At 50.9% G+C, this 21,411-nt stretch overlaps 1 protein-coding gene across 1 annotated transcript in view; it reads right to left on the bottom strand.

Annotated features, from left to right (window-relative positions):
• TCERG1L (transcription elongation regulator 1-like) overlaps window positions 1-21,411 on the bottom strand; it is a 205,641-nt gene that overhangs the window by 147,889 nt on the left and 36,341 nt on the right. The window contains exon 8 of the mRNA XM_010859562.1: window positions 11,568-11,753. Within this exon, the coding sequence (XP_010857864.1) occupies window positions 11,568-11,753 (186 nt within the window). The remainder of the gene's footprint in view (window positions 1-11,567; window positions 11,754-21,411) is intronic.

The following is a 21,411-nucleotide window of genomic DNA, read 5'->3' as shown; positions in this document are numbered from 1 at the left end:
CCCGGGAGACACCAGGGTGGCGAGCGCACCTCAGGCGCGACTCGTAACCCAGGGTCCAGCTCAGCCGCTGCCAGGCACCTCGGGGGATGGGAGGCCAGCAGCTGCCAGGCACCTCGGGGGATGGGAGGCCAGCGGTAGGAGCTACGCCGCGGGGGGGCCGCTTCCCAGCCACGCCGGCCCCTCCTGCTCCATGCAGCGGCCGACGGCTCAGCTGTGAGCCGACCTCCCAAAGAAACGAGGCACTCACGCGCTGCTCGCTAAGGAGGGTGGCCCTCAACTTCAGCATCCACAGGCTGCAAACTACCAATGCGACGATTCAACAACCCGTACCGCCCTTAGCTAAAGGTTCCTAAGTGCTGACTTCTTTTTTTTTTTTTTTAGTTTATTAAACTTTTTATTTTTTTAATTAATTTATTTTAATTGGAGGCTAATTACTTTACAATACTGTGGTGGTTTTTGCCATACATTCACATGAATTAGCCACGGGTGTACATGTGTCCCCCACCCTGAATCCCCGTCGCACCTCCCTTCCCATCGCGTCCCTCAGGGTTGTCCCAGTGCACCAGCCCTGAGCGTCCTGTCTCATGCATCGAACCTAGGCTGGCGATCTATTTCACATGTGATAATATACATGTTTCAATGCTATTCTCTCAAATCATCCCACCCTCGCCTTCTCCCACAGAGTCCAAAAGTCTATTCTTTACATCTGTGTCTCTTTTGCTGTCTCGCATATAGGGTCATCATTATCATTTTTCTAAATTCTATATATATGTATTAATATACTATGTTCATATATTTCTTTCTGACTTACTTCACTCTGTATAATCGGCTCCAGTTTCATCCACCTCATTAGAACTGATTCAAATGCATTCTTTTTAATAGCTGAGTAATAATCCATTGTGTATATGTACCACAATTTTCTTATCCATTCGTCTGCTGATGGACATCTAGGTTGCTTCCATGTCCTGGTTATTGTAAACAGTGCTGCAATGAACACTGGAGTACACGTGTCTCTTTCAATTCTGGTTTCGGCGGTGTGTATGCCCAGCAGTGGGATTGTGGGGTCCTATGGCAGTTCTATTTCCAGTTTTTTAAAGAATCTCCATAGTGGTGTTCAGTTCAGTTCAGTCGCTCAGTCGTGTCCGACTCTTTGTCCGACCCCATGGACCGCAGCCAGGCCTCCCTGTCCATCACCACTCCCAGAGTTTACTCAAACTTACGTCCATTGAGTCAGTGATGCCATCCAACCATCTCATCTTCTGTTGTCCCCTTCTCCTCCTGCTCTCAATCTTTCCCAGCATCAGGGTCTTTTCAAATGAGCCAGCTCTTCGCATCAGGTGGCCAAAGTATTGGAGCTTCAGTTTCAGGATTAGTCATGCCAATGAATATTCAGGGTTGATTTCCTTCAGGATGGACTGGTTGGATCTCCTTGCAGTCCAAGGGACTCTCAAGAGTCTTCTCCAACACCACACTTCAAAAGCACCAATTCTTTGATGCTCAGCTTTCTTTATAGTCCCACTCTCATATCCATACATGACCACTGGAAAAACCATAGCCTTAACTACAACAGACCTTTGTTGGCAAAGTAATGTCTCTGCTTTTTAATATGCCATCTAGGTTGGTCATAACTTTTCTTCCAAGGAGTAAGCATCTTTTAATTTCATGGCTGCAGTCACCATCTACAGTGATTTTGGAGCCCCCCAAAATAAAGTCTGCCATTGTTTCCACTGTTTCCCCATCTATTTCCCATGAAGTGATGGGATCGGATGCCATGATCTTCGTTTTCTGAATGTTGAGCTTTAAGCCAACTTTTTCAGTCTCCTCTTTCACTTTCATCAAGAGGCTTTTTAGTTCTTCTTCACTTTCTGCCATAAGGGTGGTGTCATCTGCATATCTGAGGTTATTGATATTTCTCCCAGCAATCTTGATTCCAGCTTGTGCTTCCTCCAGCCCAGCATTTCTCATGATGTACTCTGCATATAAGTTAAATAAGCAGATTGACAATATACAGCCTTGACATACTCCTTTTCCTCTTTGGAAACAGTCTGTTGTTCCATGTCCAGTTCTAACTGTTGCTTCCTGACCTGCATACAGGTTTCTCAAGAGGCAGGTAAGGTGGTCTGGTATTCCCATCTCTTTCAGAATTTTCCACAGTTTGTTGTGATCCACACAGTCAAAGGCTTTGGCATAGTCAATAAAGCAGAAATAGATGTTTTTCTGGAACTTTTTTGCTTTTTCCATGATCCAGGGGATGTTGGCAATTTGATATCTGGTTCTTCTGCCTTTTCTAAAACCAGCTTGAACATCTGGAAGTTCATGGTTCACGTATTACTGAAGCCTGGCTTGGAGAATTTTGAGCATTACTTTACCAGCATGTGAGATGAGTGCAATTGTGCGGTAGTTTGAGCATTCTTTGGCATTGCCTTTCTTTGGGGCTGGAATGAAAACTGACCTTTTCCAGTCCTGTGGCCACACTGCTGAGTTAATTTGCTGGCATATTGAGTGTAGAACTTTCACAGCATCATCTTTTAGGATTTGAAATAGCTCAACTGGAATTTCATCACCACCACTAGCTTTGTTCATAGTGATGCTTCCTAAGGTCCTCTTGATTTCACATTCAAGGATGTCTGGCTCTAGGTGAGTGATCACACCATCGTGATTATCTCGGTCTTGAAGATCTTTTCTGTACAGTTCTTCTGTGTATTGTTGCCACCTCTTCTTAATATTGTCTGCTTCTGTTAGGTCCATATCATTTCTGTCCTTTATTGAGCCCATCTTTGCATGAAATGTTTCCCTGGTATCTTTAATTTTCTTGAAGAGATCTCTAGTCTTTCCCATTCTGTTGTTTTCCTCTTTCTTTGCATTGATCACTGAGGAAGGCTTTCTTATCTCTTGCTATTCTTTGGAACTCTGCATTCAAATGGGTATATCTTTCCTTTTCTCCTTTGCTTTTCACTTCTCTTTTTTTCACAGGATTTGTAAGGCCTCCTCAGACAGCCATTTTGCTTTTTTGCATTCTTTTTCTTGGGGATGGTCTTGCTCCCTGTCTCCTGGACAATGTCAGGAACCTCCATCCATAGTTCAGTAGGTACTCTGTCTATCAGATCTACAGTGGCTGTACTAGTTTGCATTCCCACCAGCAGTGTAAGAGGGTTCCCTTTCCTCTGCACTCTCTCCAGCATTTATTGTTGTAGATTTTTTGATAGCAACCATTCTGACTGGCATGTGATGATATCTCATTGTGGTTTCGATTTGCATTTATCTGATAATTAGTAATATTGAGCATCTTGTCATGTGTTTGTTAGCCATCTGTATGCCTTCTTTGGAGAAATGTCTGTTTAGTTCTTTGGCCCATTTTTTGATTGGGTCATTTATTTTTCTGGTATTGAGCTGCATGAGCTGCTTGTATATTTTTGAGATTAATTCTTTGTCAGTTGCTTCATTTGCTATTATTTTCTCCCATTCTGAATGCTGTCTTTTCACCTTGCTTATAGTTTCCTTTGTTGTGCAAAAGCTTTTAAGGTTAATTAGGTCCCATTTTTTTTAGGTTCCATTTGTTTATTTTTGCTTTCATTTCCATTACTCTTAGAGGTGAGTCATAGAGGATCCTGCTGTGATTTACGTCAGAGAGTGTTTTGCCTATGTTTTCCTCCAGGCTCACTTCTTATTCACGTGAGCCAGCATCTCAGGCTGTATGGACACTGGCCTTTGAGGCATCCTTGCCCTTCCTGAGCTCTTCTCCACAGCTGGAGCTGCCAGAGGACCAGGCGCCTTGAGGATGCTTGTTCAACCACCGTCCCACGGGCTGCCGAAGTTTCGGCACCAGGGGCAGAAGGCCAGCTCCCTCCCTGACTCGGGCCAGCTGTAAGCACAGGCCCACCCTCCCCCCAGACAGTCTCTTTGTGGCCTTCATCTTGCTGGCCCAACAGAGGGGTCTGTTTGGGCCTGAAGATGCTCCCAGGGGCTTCCTGGACCATGGTCTCCAGTGAGTGCACGTCCAGCCACTGTGTCCCCTCCCACACCCTCCACCGCTTGCCGGGATACTGTTTCCAAGGCGATCTCATCACAGGTCAGAAGAGATGGCCCAGCCCGGGAGGGGGCTGCTGCTCTTGTTACAGCAAACTTGCCAAGACAAGGCTCTTGTCTTATCTGTGACTGTGGCAACAGGACCTAGCGCAGCAACCAAGCCTCTTAAGGATGCGCTCCATTAAAGCCACAACCATCGGGCTCCTTCTTCCTTCTGCAGACCGAGCTAATCTTCTTAGTCCTTCGGGGCTCTCTTCTAAAAATGCCCTTCCCCCAGCCCCAAAGAGCTCACCCAGCTCCCTCCCTGCCCCAGGAATCGGACAACATGCATCACGCGTGTGAGTGTGCCTGGGCTGTCTGCCTGGGCTGGTCAACGTCCCTGCAGCCCCAGGAGCCTGGCCACAGCCCTGGTCATCAGGCCACATGTTCCAGCTCAATGGCTCTATGGCTGAATGTGAACTGTGGCAGGTGGGTGGGACCAGTGGCGGGAGTCACGGATGGTGATGCCTACAAAAGAAAGGGCAGGCCCTCGGAAAGGGGGTTGAGTTCCAGGCTCACTTGTCTGTTATCCTGGTCTCCCATCCAGTGGGTGGAGGGCAGCAGAGAGAAAGAAGCCGGAAACAGAGATGGAGCTAATTCCAGACAATGAGAAATGCTTCAGGGGAAGTGAACAGGTGAGTCAAGAAGGAGTTGATTCCTGAGGGTCCTTCGGGATGAGATGGCAGGACCGCACCTCAGCTGAGCCTGAACGGTGGAGGAGAGCCTTGAACGGGGAATGGCCGGTGCAAAGGCCCCGAGGCAGCCAGGCTTGAGGTGTCTGAGGCTCAGCAGGAAAGCAGAGATTGGGAGGAGCAGTAGCAAAAGCACAGGCTGCAGTCACAATGGGGGCTCCAGAGACTCCGGAGAGAAGCCTGGGGCTTGTACTGAGCTGCATGGGAGACAGTCACCGGGGTCCTGAGCAGAGGAAGGCTTGGTCTCATGCACATTTTGAGACCTGAACGCTGGCTCCTGTGGGGAGAGTGTCCGACAGAGACGTGTGGAAGCAGAGGGGTTGGGGCAGCAGTCTCAGCTGGGAGGTCGTGTGGGTTTGGATGAGGAAGTCAGACGTGGGGAGCAGGTTGGGAGGGACTATGATGCCAGTGGGTGGATGTGAGGCTTCAGGTAGAAGGAAGACCAAGGATGAGTCTGGGTCCAGGGCACAGAAAATGGGCAAGTTGGGCGGAATTTATGAATTAGGGAGAACGAGTAGACAGCACATTAAAAAGCAGAGACATCACTCTGCCCACAAAGGTCTGTGTAGTCAAGGCTGTGGTTTTTCCTGTGGTCATGTATGGATGTGAGAGTTGGACCATAAAGAAAGCTGAGCACCAAAGAATTGATGCTTTTGAACTGTGGTGCTGGAGAAGACTCTTGAGAGTCCCTTGGACTGCAAGGAGATCCAACCAGTCAATCCTGAAGGAAATCAACCCTGAAATATTCATTGGAAGGACTAATGTTGAAGCTGAAGCTCCGATACTTTGGCCACCTGATGCAAAGAACTGACGAATTGGAAAAGGCCCTGATGCTGGGAAAGATTGAAGGCGGGAGGAGAAGGGGACGACAGAGGATGAGATGATTGGATAGTGTCACCGACCGATTCAGTGGTCGTGAATCTGAGCAGACTCCTGGAGACAGTGAAGGACAGGGGAGCTTGGCATGCTGCAGTCCATGGGGTCGCGGGGTCAGGCGTGACTTAGCAGCTGAACAACAGCGACGGGATAAGCGCACTTGGGACACGGCAGAGAGCAGGGCCCTGCACTCCTGGGCTCTACAGGTCTGTGCAAAGACGCCCCTCCCAACCCGGAAGGACTCTCAGAAGGAGCGGTAAAGGCTTCCAGAGGAAAGGGGGCAGCTGGCCCGACACCTCCCACAGCGGAGAGAATTCGTGTGGACTCACACAGACCAGTAAACACGACACCACGGTGAGCGTGACTGCACTGCAGCTGCCAGCACCGGCAGGGACTTTACAGAAAAACAACAACAACAAAACGCCACATCATTTTGAGCAAAAAAGGCAATCACAGGAGGATGCACGAACTGTGATTACATTTATGTGAAATTCAGAAAGCGCCTAAACCCGGAAACACATTGTTAGAAATAATGCTTATACATAAACATGCTTCTGAAAAACAGCACAGCAGTGACGGGCCCCTATTCAGGAGATAATTATTCCTGGGGAGGGTCGCGGCTCCCAGGGATGCTGGGGTATGGAAACGGCTATTTTTGGGCTCAGAGGGAGGTACTGGGGGGTCTGTTGTATCAGCGTTCTTTATACTTGGCATAAACATAGACATGTTTTTGTGTGCAGGCCGGATTGCCAGTTCTTTTCAAAGGAAGAGTGAGCTGGAGCTAACAGTGTGGATGGCAAGTGCATCTCGAGTGACGGGAGCTCCTCAGGGAAGGTGGCGCCAGGTAGGTCCCAGGGGAGTTTTCTAGATGGATCACCTAAAACAGGCCGGCTTGTCGATAGGAAGGGTTCACAGCTGGATCTGCACTGAGAAAATTCTGCACTCGATGTGGCCCAAACATCTTAACACCTGCTTGACGAGTTTTATCTTCATCCATAACATGAGTTCACGTGTGGGTAACAAACTAGACAAAGTCCTCTCTTGTCTGTGTAAATCCAGTAAGTTTTCTCCTAAAAGCGGCTCATTCTCCCCATTAAAAACACATATGTCTTTCTCCCGGAAGCCAGCTGAGTCTCCGGCACTCTGGGGTGTGAGTAATTCTGCTGCAGCGGTTATTTCTGCCTCTACAAACCTCTAAAATGTTAATATGTATTATGACATGTTTGATTAGAGTGGAGGAGGAAACAACTCCCGGGTAGAAAGAGAAGAGGCTGCATGCCCAGACGGCTGGGTTACTGTGGTTACACAGCCTGGTTCGGCAGCCGCGGATTCTGCTGATGCGACAGGCGGACGGCTCCGCAGAGGCCACGAGGACTGTCTGGCTTGGCGACTTTGCTGCCTGGTTATACAGCCTGTCTGGTAAGTTCCTGACAGAGAAAAGAAGAGTCACTTCCCAGCTGTTCTGTGGCAGGACAAAATGTTAAATTTAGACCATGAAATGGCTCTGGAAGCAAAAGAACAGGTGGTAAATGGCTTCCGAGGCAGATGGCACACTAACGGCTGTGTTCACCAGTCACTTGCTGAACCAGAGACCGTGGTGGCCACTCACGCTCTGCCATTTTCACTTGAGCGCTTACGGAATGGGGGGAGAAGTCTTAAAAATAGCTGCCGTCATTCTTAAAAAGGATCACTGTTTCATCAGACAGGAGCAGACGCTGGTGTGGCAAGGTGCTTTTACCCTCCCTACGGTGGGTGCCCACTTCACACCCCGCTGTAACATCGAGGGTCCGCCAAGGGGTGCAGGTCATAGGCCCCCCGGAGAGGGCCCCCCTGGAGAGGGCCAGGAAGCAGGTCCTCCCCGCGGATCCTCTGGCACAGCTTCAGTTCTCCCCTGACAAACTCCACCTTCTCCTTAAAAACTAAAATATAGGATACAAGGCATGCTTTTCCCTGAACACGTTCCTTTCTCAACCTGAAAATTCCAAGGCTTCAGGAACAGTTGGGAATAAGGCGAAGCGCGTTAGCTGAGACCCGCTGGAAGGAAATGAAAAGAAGGGCAGCCAGCCCTCCCCGTCTGCTGACCCTCTTTAACCAGCTGCCCGCCCACGTCTGAGTGTCCTCCAGTGAGGTCTCTCCAGGTGAGCCCTCCTCTTCCCACCCTTTCCCTGACCTCACCCCTGATTCAGGAGCAAGCATGAGAGAGACGGCGTCAGAAATTACAGCAATCACGTGAACAAGTGGAAGAGTCCGTATTCATCCCATGGAGAATGGACACTGAGGTCCAGGCAATTGCTGGAGGGTTAGTCTTGGATGGTGCTTCAGGGCAGGCAGGGAGGGGACAACATGTCCTGCCAGCAGGTGACTCCCAGGCTGGGCAGGGGGGCGGCGACCGCACAGACTGACGTGAGCCAGTGGGAGACCCCGGGGCGCGCGGGGTCGTCCAGAAGAGCAGTGGCAGGGACTAACTTGGCTGCACGTGCCAGCAAGGCTCTCGAAGAGAAAACCTGCTTTTGAACTGAATGTGGAATGGGTCAAGGGGTTCTCTAGGGTATCTTATTCGAAATCCCAAACCATGACCAAGGCATATCATTCAGTGGTGCTCGTGGCTGATCTTCTTTCCAGCACCAAGCCTTCTTTTGGGTCCTTCGGTTACTGGATCAGAACTCTCCAGGGAGCTTCTTCACACACTGATCCTGGTCTCCACCAGGTAGGTGGACATCTAGACCATGAACTAGGCCTCCTCCATGGAGGCACCTCTAACATCTGGGGCCAGATTATCCTTCCCATGGGGCTATCTCAGAATGTCACATGTGTAGCTGACTCCCTGGTCTCTACACCAGCAACAACCACCAGGTCTCAACAAACAAAGAGCACTTCTGGCCGTGGGTGAGAGTCCCTGGGAGCAAGCTTCCCTCCGCTGAGAATCACACAGCTAAACCACACAGGCCTCCTGAGGTTATCAGGCTTTTACTACCAAGCCAAGGGCACAAATAAAATAGTCTAAATCATTTATCTAAAACGGAATTATCTTCTAAATAGAAACAGGGTTACTCAACTGTAGATACATTGAAGTTTACACACTTCTGTGACTTCCCTGGTGGTCCAGTGGGTACGAATCCAACTTCCAGTGCAGGGAATACAGGACTGATCCCTGGTCGGGGAACTAGATGGCACATGATGTAGAGCAACGAAGCCCGTGCCCTGCAAGTACTCAGCCCTGTGCTCTGGCCCCCAAGAGCCATGGCTAGACATCCCAGTCCAGTTCAGCATCATGTGGCTGAAGTATTGGAGTTTCAGCTTCAGCATCAGTCCTTCCAATGAACACCCAGGGCTGATCTCCTTTAGGATGGACTGGTTGGATCTCCTTGCAGTCCAAGGGACTCTCAGGAGTCTTCTCCAACACCACAGTTGAAAAGCATCAATTCAAAAGACAGCACAGGCGCCGCAGAGGAGTCTACGTGCTACAACTGAGACCCAACACAGCCAAATAAATTCATATTAAAATCAATTTGAATACGGAGCAGTCTTCATGGGGAGGTGATCCTCTGAGGCTCTGAAACCTTTGCTGGCGATGCCACTCGGTCCCCTCAGTCGCCCTCCCCCCACCAGCCCTCCTTCCTCCCAACCCCCTCCCTCCTCCTCCTCACCTGCCTCAAGTGGGTTAGGGGTCTCCCAGCAGAAAGCACAGACCTCCATTGAGAGTCAGGACCCTCCGCTCTTCAGTCTCACTGGATCTCATTCCATGGGCTGCTGACAGTGGTTAAAAACCCACTCTGACACACACTATCTGCCCTCGGTCTCTTTCAAGTCTTGGTTTCCAGAAAGCACCCCAGGGAAATACTGGGAAGGGTTTCCCCATGGGCACGGGCAGTCCCTCTCAAGTGCCTTCTGCTGACGTCAAGAGGAGCGAGCCGGGGCAGCCGGACTAGGAGGACAGCTGGTCCTGCTTCCCCAAGAACCGCTTCCAGGGGCAGCCCTGGCAGAACCGCATGCGCCACTGATGCCTGGGACTGGCCAAAGAGCCCAGAGGGCGCCCACCAGGCTGAGGTCATCGGCCCAGACAGACAGCCCCAGTTCCGCCCCTGCAGTTATCAGGGTTTCCAGAAGAGAGGGACCAACGCTCACAGCACAGAGGCTATTTCAGCAGCCGCCTGTTGAGTGCGGCCCCGTCGTGCTCTGAGAGCCACTTCAGCAGTCTTCTACAGGATAGATCCACGGATACCGCCTTTGTCTGACTGAACACACATGATGGCAGATTTGATTATAGAGCCTTATAAAATGCCAACACGGAAAGACGCCCGATGAGTATGTCGCTTTATAAATCACACGAGACATGAAGAGTGAAGCCGCCCCTGGGGTACACAGGGTCTGGTTTGGGGTTCTTTCTAAGATTAATTTGCTCAGAAAATAGTAAGTCATCCTTAATAAATGCCAATGGACTGATGGATTTTAACCAAAATCTTGACACAGCTGTAAATTATGTTCCACACAAGAGATTATCCGTGCGTTTTATTTATTCCCCCCGTCACACCCAGAATGCATGTTCACTGACACGCTGTTCTTGAGAATACAACTTTTTACTGACCAACTAATTTACCAAATTAACACAGAAACACTCACGCCCAGGCCCAGCGTTGAGAAGACCACAGCACTTACACTAGGAACAAGCCCAGAAAGCCAGTAACACTCCCCCGTCTGGAAGTAATAAAACCAGGTTATCTCTAGTTCTCCCACAAAGATGCATTTGTGTGTGTGTGTGTGTGTGTGTGTGTATCACAATCCAGTGGTGTCTCTGTCACTGATAACAGAGCCATCAATGATATAACCCTGGAGAAGGAAATGGCAACCCACTCCAGTACTCTTGCCTGGGAAATCCCACAGACAGAGGAGCCTGGCAGGCTACAGTCCACAAGGTCGCAAAGACTTGGACATGACTTAGCGATTAAACAAACAATGAAACAATACTAGTATACAATTCTAGGATTAACTCTAGTATAGAATCAATAATCCCACAGAATTTCTATCCAAGTCTTACTGTATCATGTGAAAAACTAGAACTCCAATAGATAGTACTAACTCACAAGACTCCAGCACTTGCTAAGTGTCCTCCAGATCAACCCTGCTTTTGTGACATTTAAGGACCGACCCAAACATGCACTTGCCAGGACGGCCGGGGCACACGCCTGCTGGTGACAGTGAGCAGGCACGCGTGTGCAAGCTGAGGACAACCAGTCCGGGACCAGGCCCTCCAGCTCCCTCATCCTCATCCCTCTCCTTCCTGAGACCCTCATCCTGCACCTCAGCTCACAACACTCGTGCCCGCCAGCCCCGCCTTGGCCCCGAGGACTTCGAACAGCAGGCCCACTGCATGGCGGACTCAGAGCCTTGGTGCCCCCTTGGCGCCCAGCCACGGGCTTTGGTGGGCCCCTGCACAGGCCCTGCCGTGATGGGGAACCCACCCCTCGTGCTCACAGCAGGCCCGGGCCAGCCCAGGAGGGACGGCTCAGGGAGAGCCCCGGGCGAGTCTGCGCTGTGTACTTTTTCATTTCATTAACTCGGATGCATGGTTCTTTTCCAGCACATTGCCTGGGCTTTCTTCCAAGTTCTGCCTCAGACAATTAGATATTTCTCTGTTATGTGCAACATTCCCATGAAGAGTAAGTAAAGGCGTGCCTCCTTTCTTCAAATGGAAACTTGACACTGTTTCATGGCAGGAAATGCCCAGGTTGACCCACTGACCCACGCAGCCTTGGTCAGTGGGACTGAGGTCCATGGGTGGTCTGAGGATGAGCACACCCGGGAATCCCTCCCCAGTGCGCCCAGCACCAGAACCCAGGGAACCATGGACCTGGAGGCCAGCAGGGCCCCACCTGGGCTGCCATGCTGTGGACTCTCGCCAGCCCATGGCTTGGAGAGACGGGGCTGGGTACTTACCGGGGAAGGGTGCGGTCCGCAAGGGCATTCTGATGGGTGCCAGGGTCAGCAAGTGGCAGGGCTGCACCCTGGAGGGGGCCGGGCCCCTGAGCCCCTCGGGATCCATGGAGACCACGGCTGTGGCGGCGGCTGCGACGGCCATGGTGGGGCCGCTGCCCAGGGGCCTAAGGCTGCTGTGACAACCACCTGCAGAGGGGGACAGGGAGGTCAGCACAGGATGCCCAGCGTCCACCGCAGATAATGCCATTTCATTACGGAGCATTTGAGCACCAAGAAAACAAGAGCATGGTGACCCCTTTCTTGGAAGCCCATGACCTGGCCACTGTCCCTGAAATAAGTGTGATGAGCTCTCAACCCGCCCAGATGCCACCTGTGCACAGAGCTGTGTGCCCTCAGGGCCACAGTCTCCAGAGGACAAGCCGGCCTTAGACAGAAGGCACTTTGCTGCCGCTCACAGTATGAGGGTCAGTAAACAAAGCCTCTTACACGCTCACCTCCATTTCTACACAGCCACTAGGTCAACCAGTCTTCACTTGGTTGAATAGATGCCAAGCATGTTCTTGGTCTCAGGGACAGAGCTGCGCGTCTCACACTTTAAATAGCAAAGGGCACACTTGGTGCCAGATTCCTGCATTTCTGTTCATTTCTGTCTTTCTGTATTTTCCAAGTGCGCTGTGATGGCATTCACAGACTTTTTAAATTTAATTTTTTATAGAGCAGGTTTAGAGTTACAGACAACTTGAGCAGAAAGTGCAGAGAATTCCCACATACTTCCCTCTTATCACCCGCTTGGATCGGGTGCTACATTCATGAACCAACACTGATACATTATGACCCCAAGTCTATATTTACATTACGGTTCACTGTTCGTGCTGTACATTCTACAAGTTTCATCAAAGGCAGAACTAAAAACCCTGTGTGCTCTGCCTGTTCATCTCCACAAGCCAGAAATGACTGAACACAATGAGGAAGACATGTCAGAAGCTGAGATGGGTTGAAAGCAAGGCCTCTTGCACCATTCGTCAAGGTGTGAAGAACTGATGCTTTTGAACTGTGGTGTTGGAGAAGACTCTTGAGAGTCCCTTGGACTGCAAGGAGGTCCAACCAGGCCATCCTAAAGGAGATCAGCCCTGGGATTTCTTTGGAAGGAATGATGCTAAAGCTGAAACTCCAGTACTTTGGCCACCTCATGTGAAGAGTTGACTCATCGGAAAAGACCCTGATGCTGGGAGGGATTGGAGGCAGGAGGAGAAGGGGACGACGGAGGATGAGACGGCTGGATGGCATCACTGACTCGATGGACATGAGTCTGAGTGAACTCTGGGAGTTGGTGATGGACAGGGAGGCCTGGCGTGCTACAATTCATGGGGTTGCAAAGAGTCGGACATGTCTAAGTGACTGAACTGAGCTGAACTGAAAGCAAAGGAAACGTTCTTGAAGGCAATTAAAAGTGTTGCTGTAGAAGCTGCAGCAAGTTATTCAGAAGATCTAGCTAAGATAACTCATGAAGATGACTATACTAAATAATGTATTTTTAATGTAGGCAAAACAGCCTTCTATTGAAAGAAGATGGCATCTAGGACTTTCTTAGCTAGAGATGAGAAGTCAATGCTTCAAAGCTTCAAAGGGCAGGCCAACTCTCTTGTTAGGGGCTATCGCAGCTAGCCCCTAACTTTAAGTTGAAGCCAATACATTCACCATTCCAAAAATCCCAGGGCCCTTAAGCATTATGCTAAATCTACCCTCCTGTGCTCTACAAACAGGATAGCAATAGCACATCTCTTTACAACAGGCTTACTAAACATTTGAAGCCCACTGCTGAGACCTACTTCTCAGGAAAAAGAAAAAAAACAGATTTATTTCAAAATATTACTGCTCATTGACAATGCTCCTGGTCACCCAGGAACTTTGACAGACAGGGCATTAATATTCTCATGCCTGCTAATGCAGCATCCATTCTTCAGCCCATGGACACAGGAGTCACTTGGACTTCTAAGTCTTATTATGTAAGAATTACATTTCATAAAGCTGCTGCTGCACGCTCAGCTGTGTCTGATTCTTTGCAACCCCATGGACTGCAGCCACCAGGCTCCTCTATCCATGGGATTTCCCAGGCAATAATACTCGAGTGGGTTGCCATTTCTTCTTCAAGAGGATCTTGCTGACCCAGGGATTGAACCTGTCTTCTGCATCGAGAGCTAAATTCTTTACCACCGATCCACCTGGAAAGCCCCTCAGAAGGCTATAGCTGCCATACATGATGATTTCTCTGGTGAATCTGGGGAAAGTCAACTGAAAGCCTTCTGCAAAGGATTCGCCATTCAAAATGTCATTAAGAATATCTAAGATTCCTGGGAAGAGATCAAACCATCAACCTTAACAGGAGTTTAGATGAAGTTGATTCCAAGCTTCATGGGCGACTTTGAGGGCAGTAGGGAGGGAACCGCAGATGTTGTGGAAAGAGCGGGAGAACTCGAGTGAGACGCAGCACCTGAAGACATGCGTGAACTGTTGCACGTTTGTGCTAAACTTTATGGATGAGCACAGAGCTGCCTCTTAAGGATGAGCAGAGAGAGCGGTTCTTTGAGATGGAATCTACACCTGGTGAAGGAGCTATAACAACTGCTGAAATGACAGCAAAGCATGTTGACTATCGCATACACTTAGCTGAATAAGCAGTGAGAAGGTTCGGGAGCACTGACTGAAGTTTTGAAAGAAGGTCTACTGTGAGTAAAATGCTATCAGATGACACTGCAGGCAAAAGAGAAGTCATTCTTGAGAAGAAATAAACTTATGTGGCAAATTCATTACTGTATTATTTGAATAAATGGCTGCAGCCACCCCAAGCTTTGGCAACATCACCCTGATCAGCCAACAGCCGTCAGCATCACGCAAGTTCCTCCAGCAAAAAGGCCACAACCCATGAAGGCTCAGATGACGGTCAGCAGTTATTAGCAGTAAGGTATTTTTTAATTAAGGAATGTACGCTGTTTTGCACATAATGCTATTGCACACTTAGTGGGCTGTAGGATAATGCAAAGATATTGTTTATACGCATTTGGAAGCCAAAACGTTGCTTCATTGCTGTATTTCTTTTATTGCAGTGGTCGGGAACCAAACCCGCTATATCTCCCAAGTGTGTCTGTTTGTATTTAAAGTCCCCTATGTCTTTTCGTGGCTAGAGGGCTCATTTCCTTTTATTACTGAGTAATATTCCACTGTATGGATATACCACAGTTCACCCATTCACCTGCTGAAGGCTTGCCTGGTTGTTTTTAAGTATTTAACATTACGAATAAAACTGTTGCAAATGTTTGTGTGCATGTTTTTGTTTGGACATGAGTTCTCAACTCATTTGGGTAAATATCAAGGAATGTGACTGCTGGGTCACACAGTAAGACACCTTTTGCTTTATAAGAAACTGCCAGACTGTCCGGCAAAGCGGCTGCACCTTTTCACTCCCCACCAGCCATGAAGCAGAGTTCACGTTGCCCCACAGCCCATCCGCACTTGGCGTCAGTGCTCTGGGTTTCAGACATTCCAGCAGGGCGCAGCGGTGTCTCATCGTCACACACAGATGTAAAGTCAGGGGAAAACCCACTGTTCAATATATATTGTCTTACTTAATAAAAACACATTATAAAAAGGTATAAAGTGGAGAAAATAGGTGTCTAAAAACATCCGCACAGCCCCCGCAGCTGAACACTGTGGACCTTCTGCCTTGTAGCCAACCAGAAGTTTCCAGAGGCAAGGTCTGGACTGCGTGCACACTGCCTGCACTGCTCCTCTACGAGGCATTAGAATAAACACGTCCCCCGTCATTAAATGGCCCTCCCAAGTCCAGTTATTAACTAGAGCCTAGTACTCCCAGCAATGGACCCAGTGCACAAAATTGCCTATTCACTTAACCAGCCACCATTACAGCAGGGGTTGCCCGGTCAATAGCTCTGCGGGTACAGATTCCGCCGGCAATGCTGGAGACACAGGAGACACAGGTTCAATCCCGGGGTCAAGGAGATGCCCTGGAGAAGGAAATGGCAACTGACTACAGTATTCTTGCCTGAAAAAAAAAACCCTATGGACAGAGGAGCCTAGTGGGCTACAGTCCACAGGGCCGCACAGAGCCAGAGCGACTAAGCATACAGTATAAATAAGCATGACTTATATGACTGTGTTTAAAAAAAAGTTACTTTCTGCATTTCGTGCCTAATCCAGGATGGCTGTTCAGGGCCAAAGCAGGGTGAGCATTTTAGGGTATGCAGGGTCAGTTTAATAAGGTAATTCTGAGAAAGCCCACACATGGTGAGGCTTCACACAAAAATTTCTTTGTAATTTCAGCTTCCCTCCTTCAGGACTCCTGTGTGTCATCTCACCACCGGTGCTGTCAGCGGAATTTAACTCCTTGGCCGTGTTCAGAGTCAGGTCTGCCGCTGTGACACAGGGCTTCAAAGGACTGCGATTCTCGAAGCCACGGTCTCTGACCTTGGTGGTAGGCTACTCTCGAATTTGTTGAATAACTGGATCTTTGGTTCAAAATGAAGATGGTCTTGAAGCAAAGGATGAGAGAGTAACTAAGAGTGAGTTGAACAGTTGCCAAGGCAAGAGCATTTTACAGATGGGCATGTGGGAACAGCTTTATCTTCGAGTGATTTTGCTGTCAAAAATGATGATTCAACCAAAGGAAAAAAAAAAACAAAACCTTATCTGCCTCTTAAAAAAAGGAAAAAACCTCAGAAAGATAGCTTTTAACCTGCTTTGCATCCATTTGGATACATATAAAAATGCACCACTCACTAGTTAGAGCACAAAATTGACTGCATAATATCAGTGGAAATAGAAAGTTAATAATCAATGTTGCCAAAATTACTGTCACAATTGGTGGACGAGATGAGACGGAAAGAAGGGATCTTGTCACCGCCAGGCTCCCACCAGCTCAGCCTTGCTCAGGCGCATCGAGTGTCGATGCTAGAGCCAGGTACTAGGTGAGGGAGGAGGAGCTGGTTCCCGGCCTCCAAGACATGGAGCACAGGTGAGCGCAACCCGGGCCGGCAGCTGGAAGAGGCAGCACGTGCCGGGAGGGGAGCGGCTCAGGAGCCCCCCTGTGACCCCTGTCTGGAGTCCAGCACGGGCAGGAGTCACTGGCAGCGTCCCTCCCTCTCCATCCCCCGGTGCCCCCAGGACAGGTGTTTATGGAGCGTCTCCACCTGTCAGACTGCACACAGCCTGGGGCAGGAAAGATGAGGCCGTGGGAGGCACTGATGCAAAAGATGATCGCCCGCAGGGACACGCTGCCCGTGGGCCCCAGCCAAGAGGCGCGCGGGGAGGACGGGCCCCGGGAAGCCAGCTGCTCCTCGGGAGAGGCCTCTGAGCCGAGCCTTGGAAGACGAGCAGGCACTCAATAAATTGTGTCAACTGATAAGTCATTATCATAACTTGCTTTCCCCAAAGGACTGCAGAGAATCCCTTAGTTGAGTAAATAAACTGAGATAAGAAGTCCAGCCAAAAAATAAGAAAAAAAAAAACTGCTAAGCCAGCTAAGAGATAAGCCAGAAATGCTCTCCCATAAGGATTACTTATAAAATCAATGTTTTAAGCAAAACAGTAATTAACCGTGTGCTTCCCTTGGAGGCGGCCGGCAGCCGCGGGTTCACCGGTTGGGCTCACGGACTTGTTCTGCCACTTCCATCACGGCCGCCACCCCCCAGCCCCGCCTCCGATGGCCAAACATGCAAAGAAGCACTGCCTGCGCTCTACTCTGAGTGACCCCAGGGGAGCCACGCGCAGGAGCACCTCCACCGCCCTTGTTTGCAGCCAGAGCGTGGGACTCACCGCGATTCGGGGAACTCACAGGGGCCCTGGACAAAGTCCGCACTGACCCCCGGGCCAGACGTGTCTGCCCCGGGCAGGGTGGGTGCTGGGGCCCCTCTGGCTTAACACACCCTCCCTCCCCCTGGGCGGGCTGCAGTGTTGGCATGGGGGTCTCCTTCGAGCCGCCAGAGCCCACCCTGCGGTCCGCACGGGGGCCTCGGGTCACTGACACACCGAGGGAGGCCTCACAGGACATGGAGCGTGGGCTCTGTGGGGACCACTGGCCTCTCCCATCACCGGCCTCCAAACCCAGAGCCCAGCCAGCAGCTAGAGTCTGCTTTTCCCAGGATTCAACAGAAAAAAAAGGAAGAGAAAGGCCGGTGGCCCTGGGGTGGCGGGACAGACAGGGGCTCTGGAACCATCTAGGCTGAGCTGCCCGTCAGGCGCTGTGAGCTCTGGGGTATCCACGCGGGCTGGGTGGCCCAGTCTGTTCCAGTCTCCTGGGTTTTCTCTTGCTCTCAGGCCTGCCCTGGACTCTCAGCCCCAGGGTCTCCATCAGTGGCCGCGTTCAGCGGGGGGCAGGGGAGCGGCAGTGCTGGAGAAGACCCCCGCCGTGTCCCTGCTGTGGAAGGCCTGCCCTGGCACTGGAGGGTCCTCGGAATTTTGACCACCAGCGGGCTGCAGGGTACGTAAGCCGCTAGAGACCTCACTCCCGTATCCGTCCAGAAGAGCTGGGTAAAGGCCTCGCCTGGAGTATCAGATGCTGAATACACTGTGGAGAGGAAGACCCTTGTCTTGGGCTGCAGAGGGTGCGGCAGAAACAGCAGGACGGGGCGGGTCTTCTGATGACGAGGATGCGCTCCTGATGTGCAGGAGATGCCGTGCTCTCCGCTCGGCCACGGCCCCGAAGAACAGACAGTCATCAGTTTCTTTCTTTGTTCAGCGCACGATTCAGCTGCTGTGGAATCCTCCAGGTGAGCTATCTGCCAACTGGTCATAATTTCTGCAAACACAAGTGCGTGGTCGAGAGGAGACTTCACGCAGCTGTCCGCGTGCGGGGCTTCGCCTGTGTTCACACATGGAAGGCGGGTCAGGGGTCTTCAGTGACACTTGTGGCTTTGACACGTGAGCAGAGGGAAGGACAAGGGGATAGAGTCAGAACTCAGGCTCTTCCTTCCTGCCCTGTCCGCTGCGGGCATGTGTCCCTGCGCCCTGACCTCTAGCTGCGGGGAATAAGGAAATCCGTCAGCCTTTACCCGGCTGCTTCTAGAAAGAGCAGCGATGGGTCTTGGTGTCTACAGGACAAGCCAGTGCCCAGCTCCTGCCCGTGTGTTTGATTCTGTTTGCCTTTCTTGGTGTTTGTCGTTCTGGCGGTTTTCTGAAGGAGATGTCCAATTCCTGGTTTTGGTCAAGTTTTCCACATGCTGAGGAAGCAAACCCAGGAGCTGGGCTGGTTGGTCACCAAGCTCCAGGATGCTCTCATGCTGCCCCCAAAGTGTCTGTCTCTGGACCAGCTCTGGCTGTGTGTGAGCTGCCCAGGATGCCCACCACGTTTGTCTTCTCTGCCCCCCAACACCCAGGCAGCACCCCTGTGATGACGGAATCTGTTTGCCGGAACCCCACAGGGGTGGCGAGTCGGTGACCCTGCAGTCCAGCCACTGACATCACCCTGCTCCCTCCTCCAGACTGTGGCCCAGGCGTCCTAGTAACCTGAGCGCAGAGGAGACTCCGCTCCCCTTGCTAGGACTGCCGGCTGCCCACCACCGTGGAGTGAGCACCACCCCTTCCCGAGGCAACTCTTCCCGGCTCCCTGCAGCCCCCAGTTACACGCAGACCCACAAGGAACAGGGTCTCATACACACCGCCTCCTGCCGCAGAGGGGGGCTCTGACACTGCCCTTGACCCAGCACCCCCTTCATGCCCACTTTAGACGCAACCGCTGATGTGTGTGTCTGCCTCCCCAGGGGTCCCAGGGACCTGCAGTGCTCAGGCCCAGGCCAACCACGATAGGAGGGCACACAAGGTGGGGACGTTCTCAGAAAGCTCTCTGCTCCATCTTTCCTGGAAAGAAGAAAATACTGTCAGGATTTGCCCCCAAGCAACAGTCAGCGGTCAGAGGGCTCCCAGAACCCAAATGACAGTCTGCTGTGAGGAACGCCCCAAGAGAAGGAAAACTCTCCGTTCAAATCCCCCATTTCCTACCGTCTGGTGTCAAGAACAACCGCATGTTGTCTTGGCCTGTCGTACAGGAGTGACCGTCCTCAGAGTCTCGTCCCCTCACTGCCCTGCCGGGCTGCCAGTGCACCAGCCTCGGGCTCCTAGACCCGGAGGCCCTGGAAAGCGAGGACTGGGAGCGGCATGTCTGGAAGGACCTACGTCTCCATATTCTAAAGGGTCATTCCGTTCCTAAAAAGACACTCCGTGCAGAGTCCAGCCTCTGGACCCACGGAGCAGGGTGATGTCTGCTCGTGGAGGACACACGAGTGTTGCCAGGGCTGACTCTGGATCCTCCATCAGAACCTTGCCCCCTGCCCCCCAATAGGAACTAAAGAAAGTGGAAGTGAAGTCACTCAGTCGTGTCTGACTCTTGGAGACCCCAAGGACTGTAGCCTACGAGGCTCCTCCGTCCAAGGGATATTCCAGGCAAGAGTACTAGAGTGGGCTGCCATTCCCTTCTCCAGAGTATCTTCCCAACCCAGGGATCGAACTCAGGTCTCCCGCATTGGAAGCAAGATGCTTTACCGTCTGAGCCACCAGGGAAGTCAGTAGCAACTAAGGCGAACCTTAAGTCCTGGTCTGGAGACCAAGAAAGGAAGCTTCTCTTTCAGAGAGAAAAGCAAAAAGCAGATGGAACCAAGATGGGAATGAACTTGAGCTCATTCTCTGCAGACGTTACTACATTAACAGCTCAATGTCAGGTACCAGTGGCCTTGACCAGAAATCACAGAACCAAAAACAGATGAACAAGGAAGGTTCCCCAGTCCCTTGGAACCCCCGCCTTTCCCAGGAGACCTCATTAGCCTCACACTCCCCCCGTCTTTACTCTTAAAATCAAATCCCTCACCATGTGGACGAGAAGTCCATCTATGAACCAAGTCCCTGCTTCCCCATTCTTTGGCCATTGAATAAAGCTAATGCTCCGTGCATGTGTGTGCTAAGACACTTCAGTCTTGCCCGACTCTTTGCAGCCTCATTTACTGTAGTCAGGCTCCTCTGATCATGGGATTTCTCAGGCAAGAATACCAGAGTGGGTTGCTGTTTCCTTCTCCAGGGGACCTTCCCAGCCCAGGGACTGAACCCATGTCTCTTACGTCTTCTGTATCGGCAGGCAGGCTCTTTACCACTAACACCATCTGGGAAGCCTGGCGCCGCGCAGGTTTCGGTTCTGGTTTCGTTATTCGGCTGCATGAGCCCAAGTGTGAAAGAACATTCTTCCCCGGGGCAGAGGGTCTCGGCTGGGTGAGGGGTCCATCGACTTAATTCTATAACACAAGCCTGGCTCCCAAGTGCGCATGTTCACTTCTGTTTGCCTCTCTCAGTTCAGTTCAGTTCAGTCGCTCAGTCATGTCTGACTCTTTGCAACCCCATGAATCGCAGCATGCCAGGCCTCCCTGTCCGTCACCAACTCCCAGAGTTCACTCAGACTCATGTCCATCAAGTTGGTGATGCCATCCAGCCATCTCATCCTCTATCGTCCCCTTCTCCTCTTGCCCCCAATCCCTCCCAGCATCAGGGTCTTTTCCAATGAGTCAACTCTTCACATGAGGTGGCCAAACTACTGGAGCTTCAGCTTTAGCATCATTCCCTCCAAAGAACATCCAGGGCTGATCTCCTTCAGAATGGACTGGTTGGATCTCCTTGCAGTCCAAGGGACTCTCAAGAGTCTTCTCCAACACCACACTTCAAAAGCACCAATTCTTTGGCGCTCAGCCTTCTTCACAGTCCAACTCTCACATCCATACATGACCACAGGAAAAACCATAGCCTTGACTAGACGGACCTTTGTTGGCAAAGTAATGTCTCTGCTTTTGAATAT

This window comes from Bison bison, unplaced genomic scaffold (assembly GCF_000754665.1).
Source record: "Bison bison bison isolate TAMUID 2011002044 unplaced genomic scaffold, Bison_UMD1.0 scf7180017864456, whole genome shotgun sequence".
NCBI lineage: Eukaryota > Metazoa > Chordata > Mammalia > Artiodactyla > Bovidae > Bison > Bison bison.
This window is presented reverse-complemented; position numbering and strand designations above follow the sequence as displayed.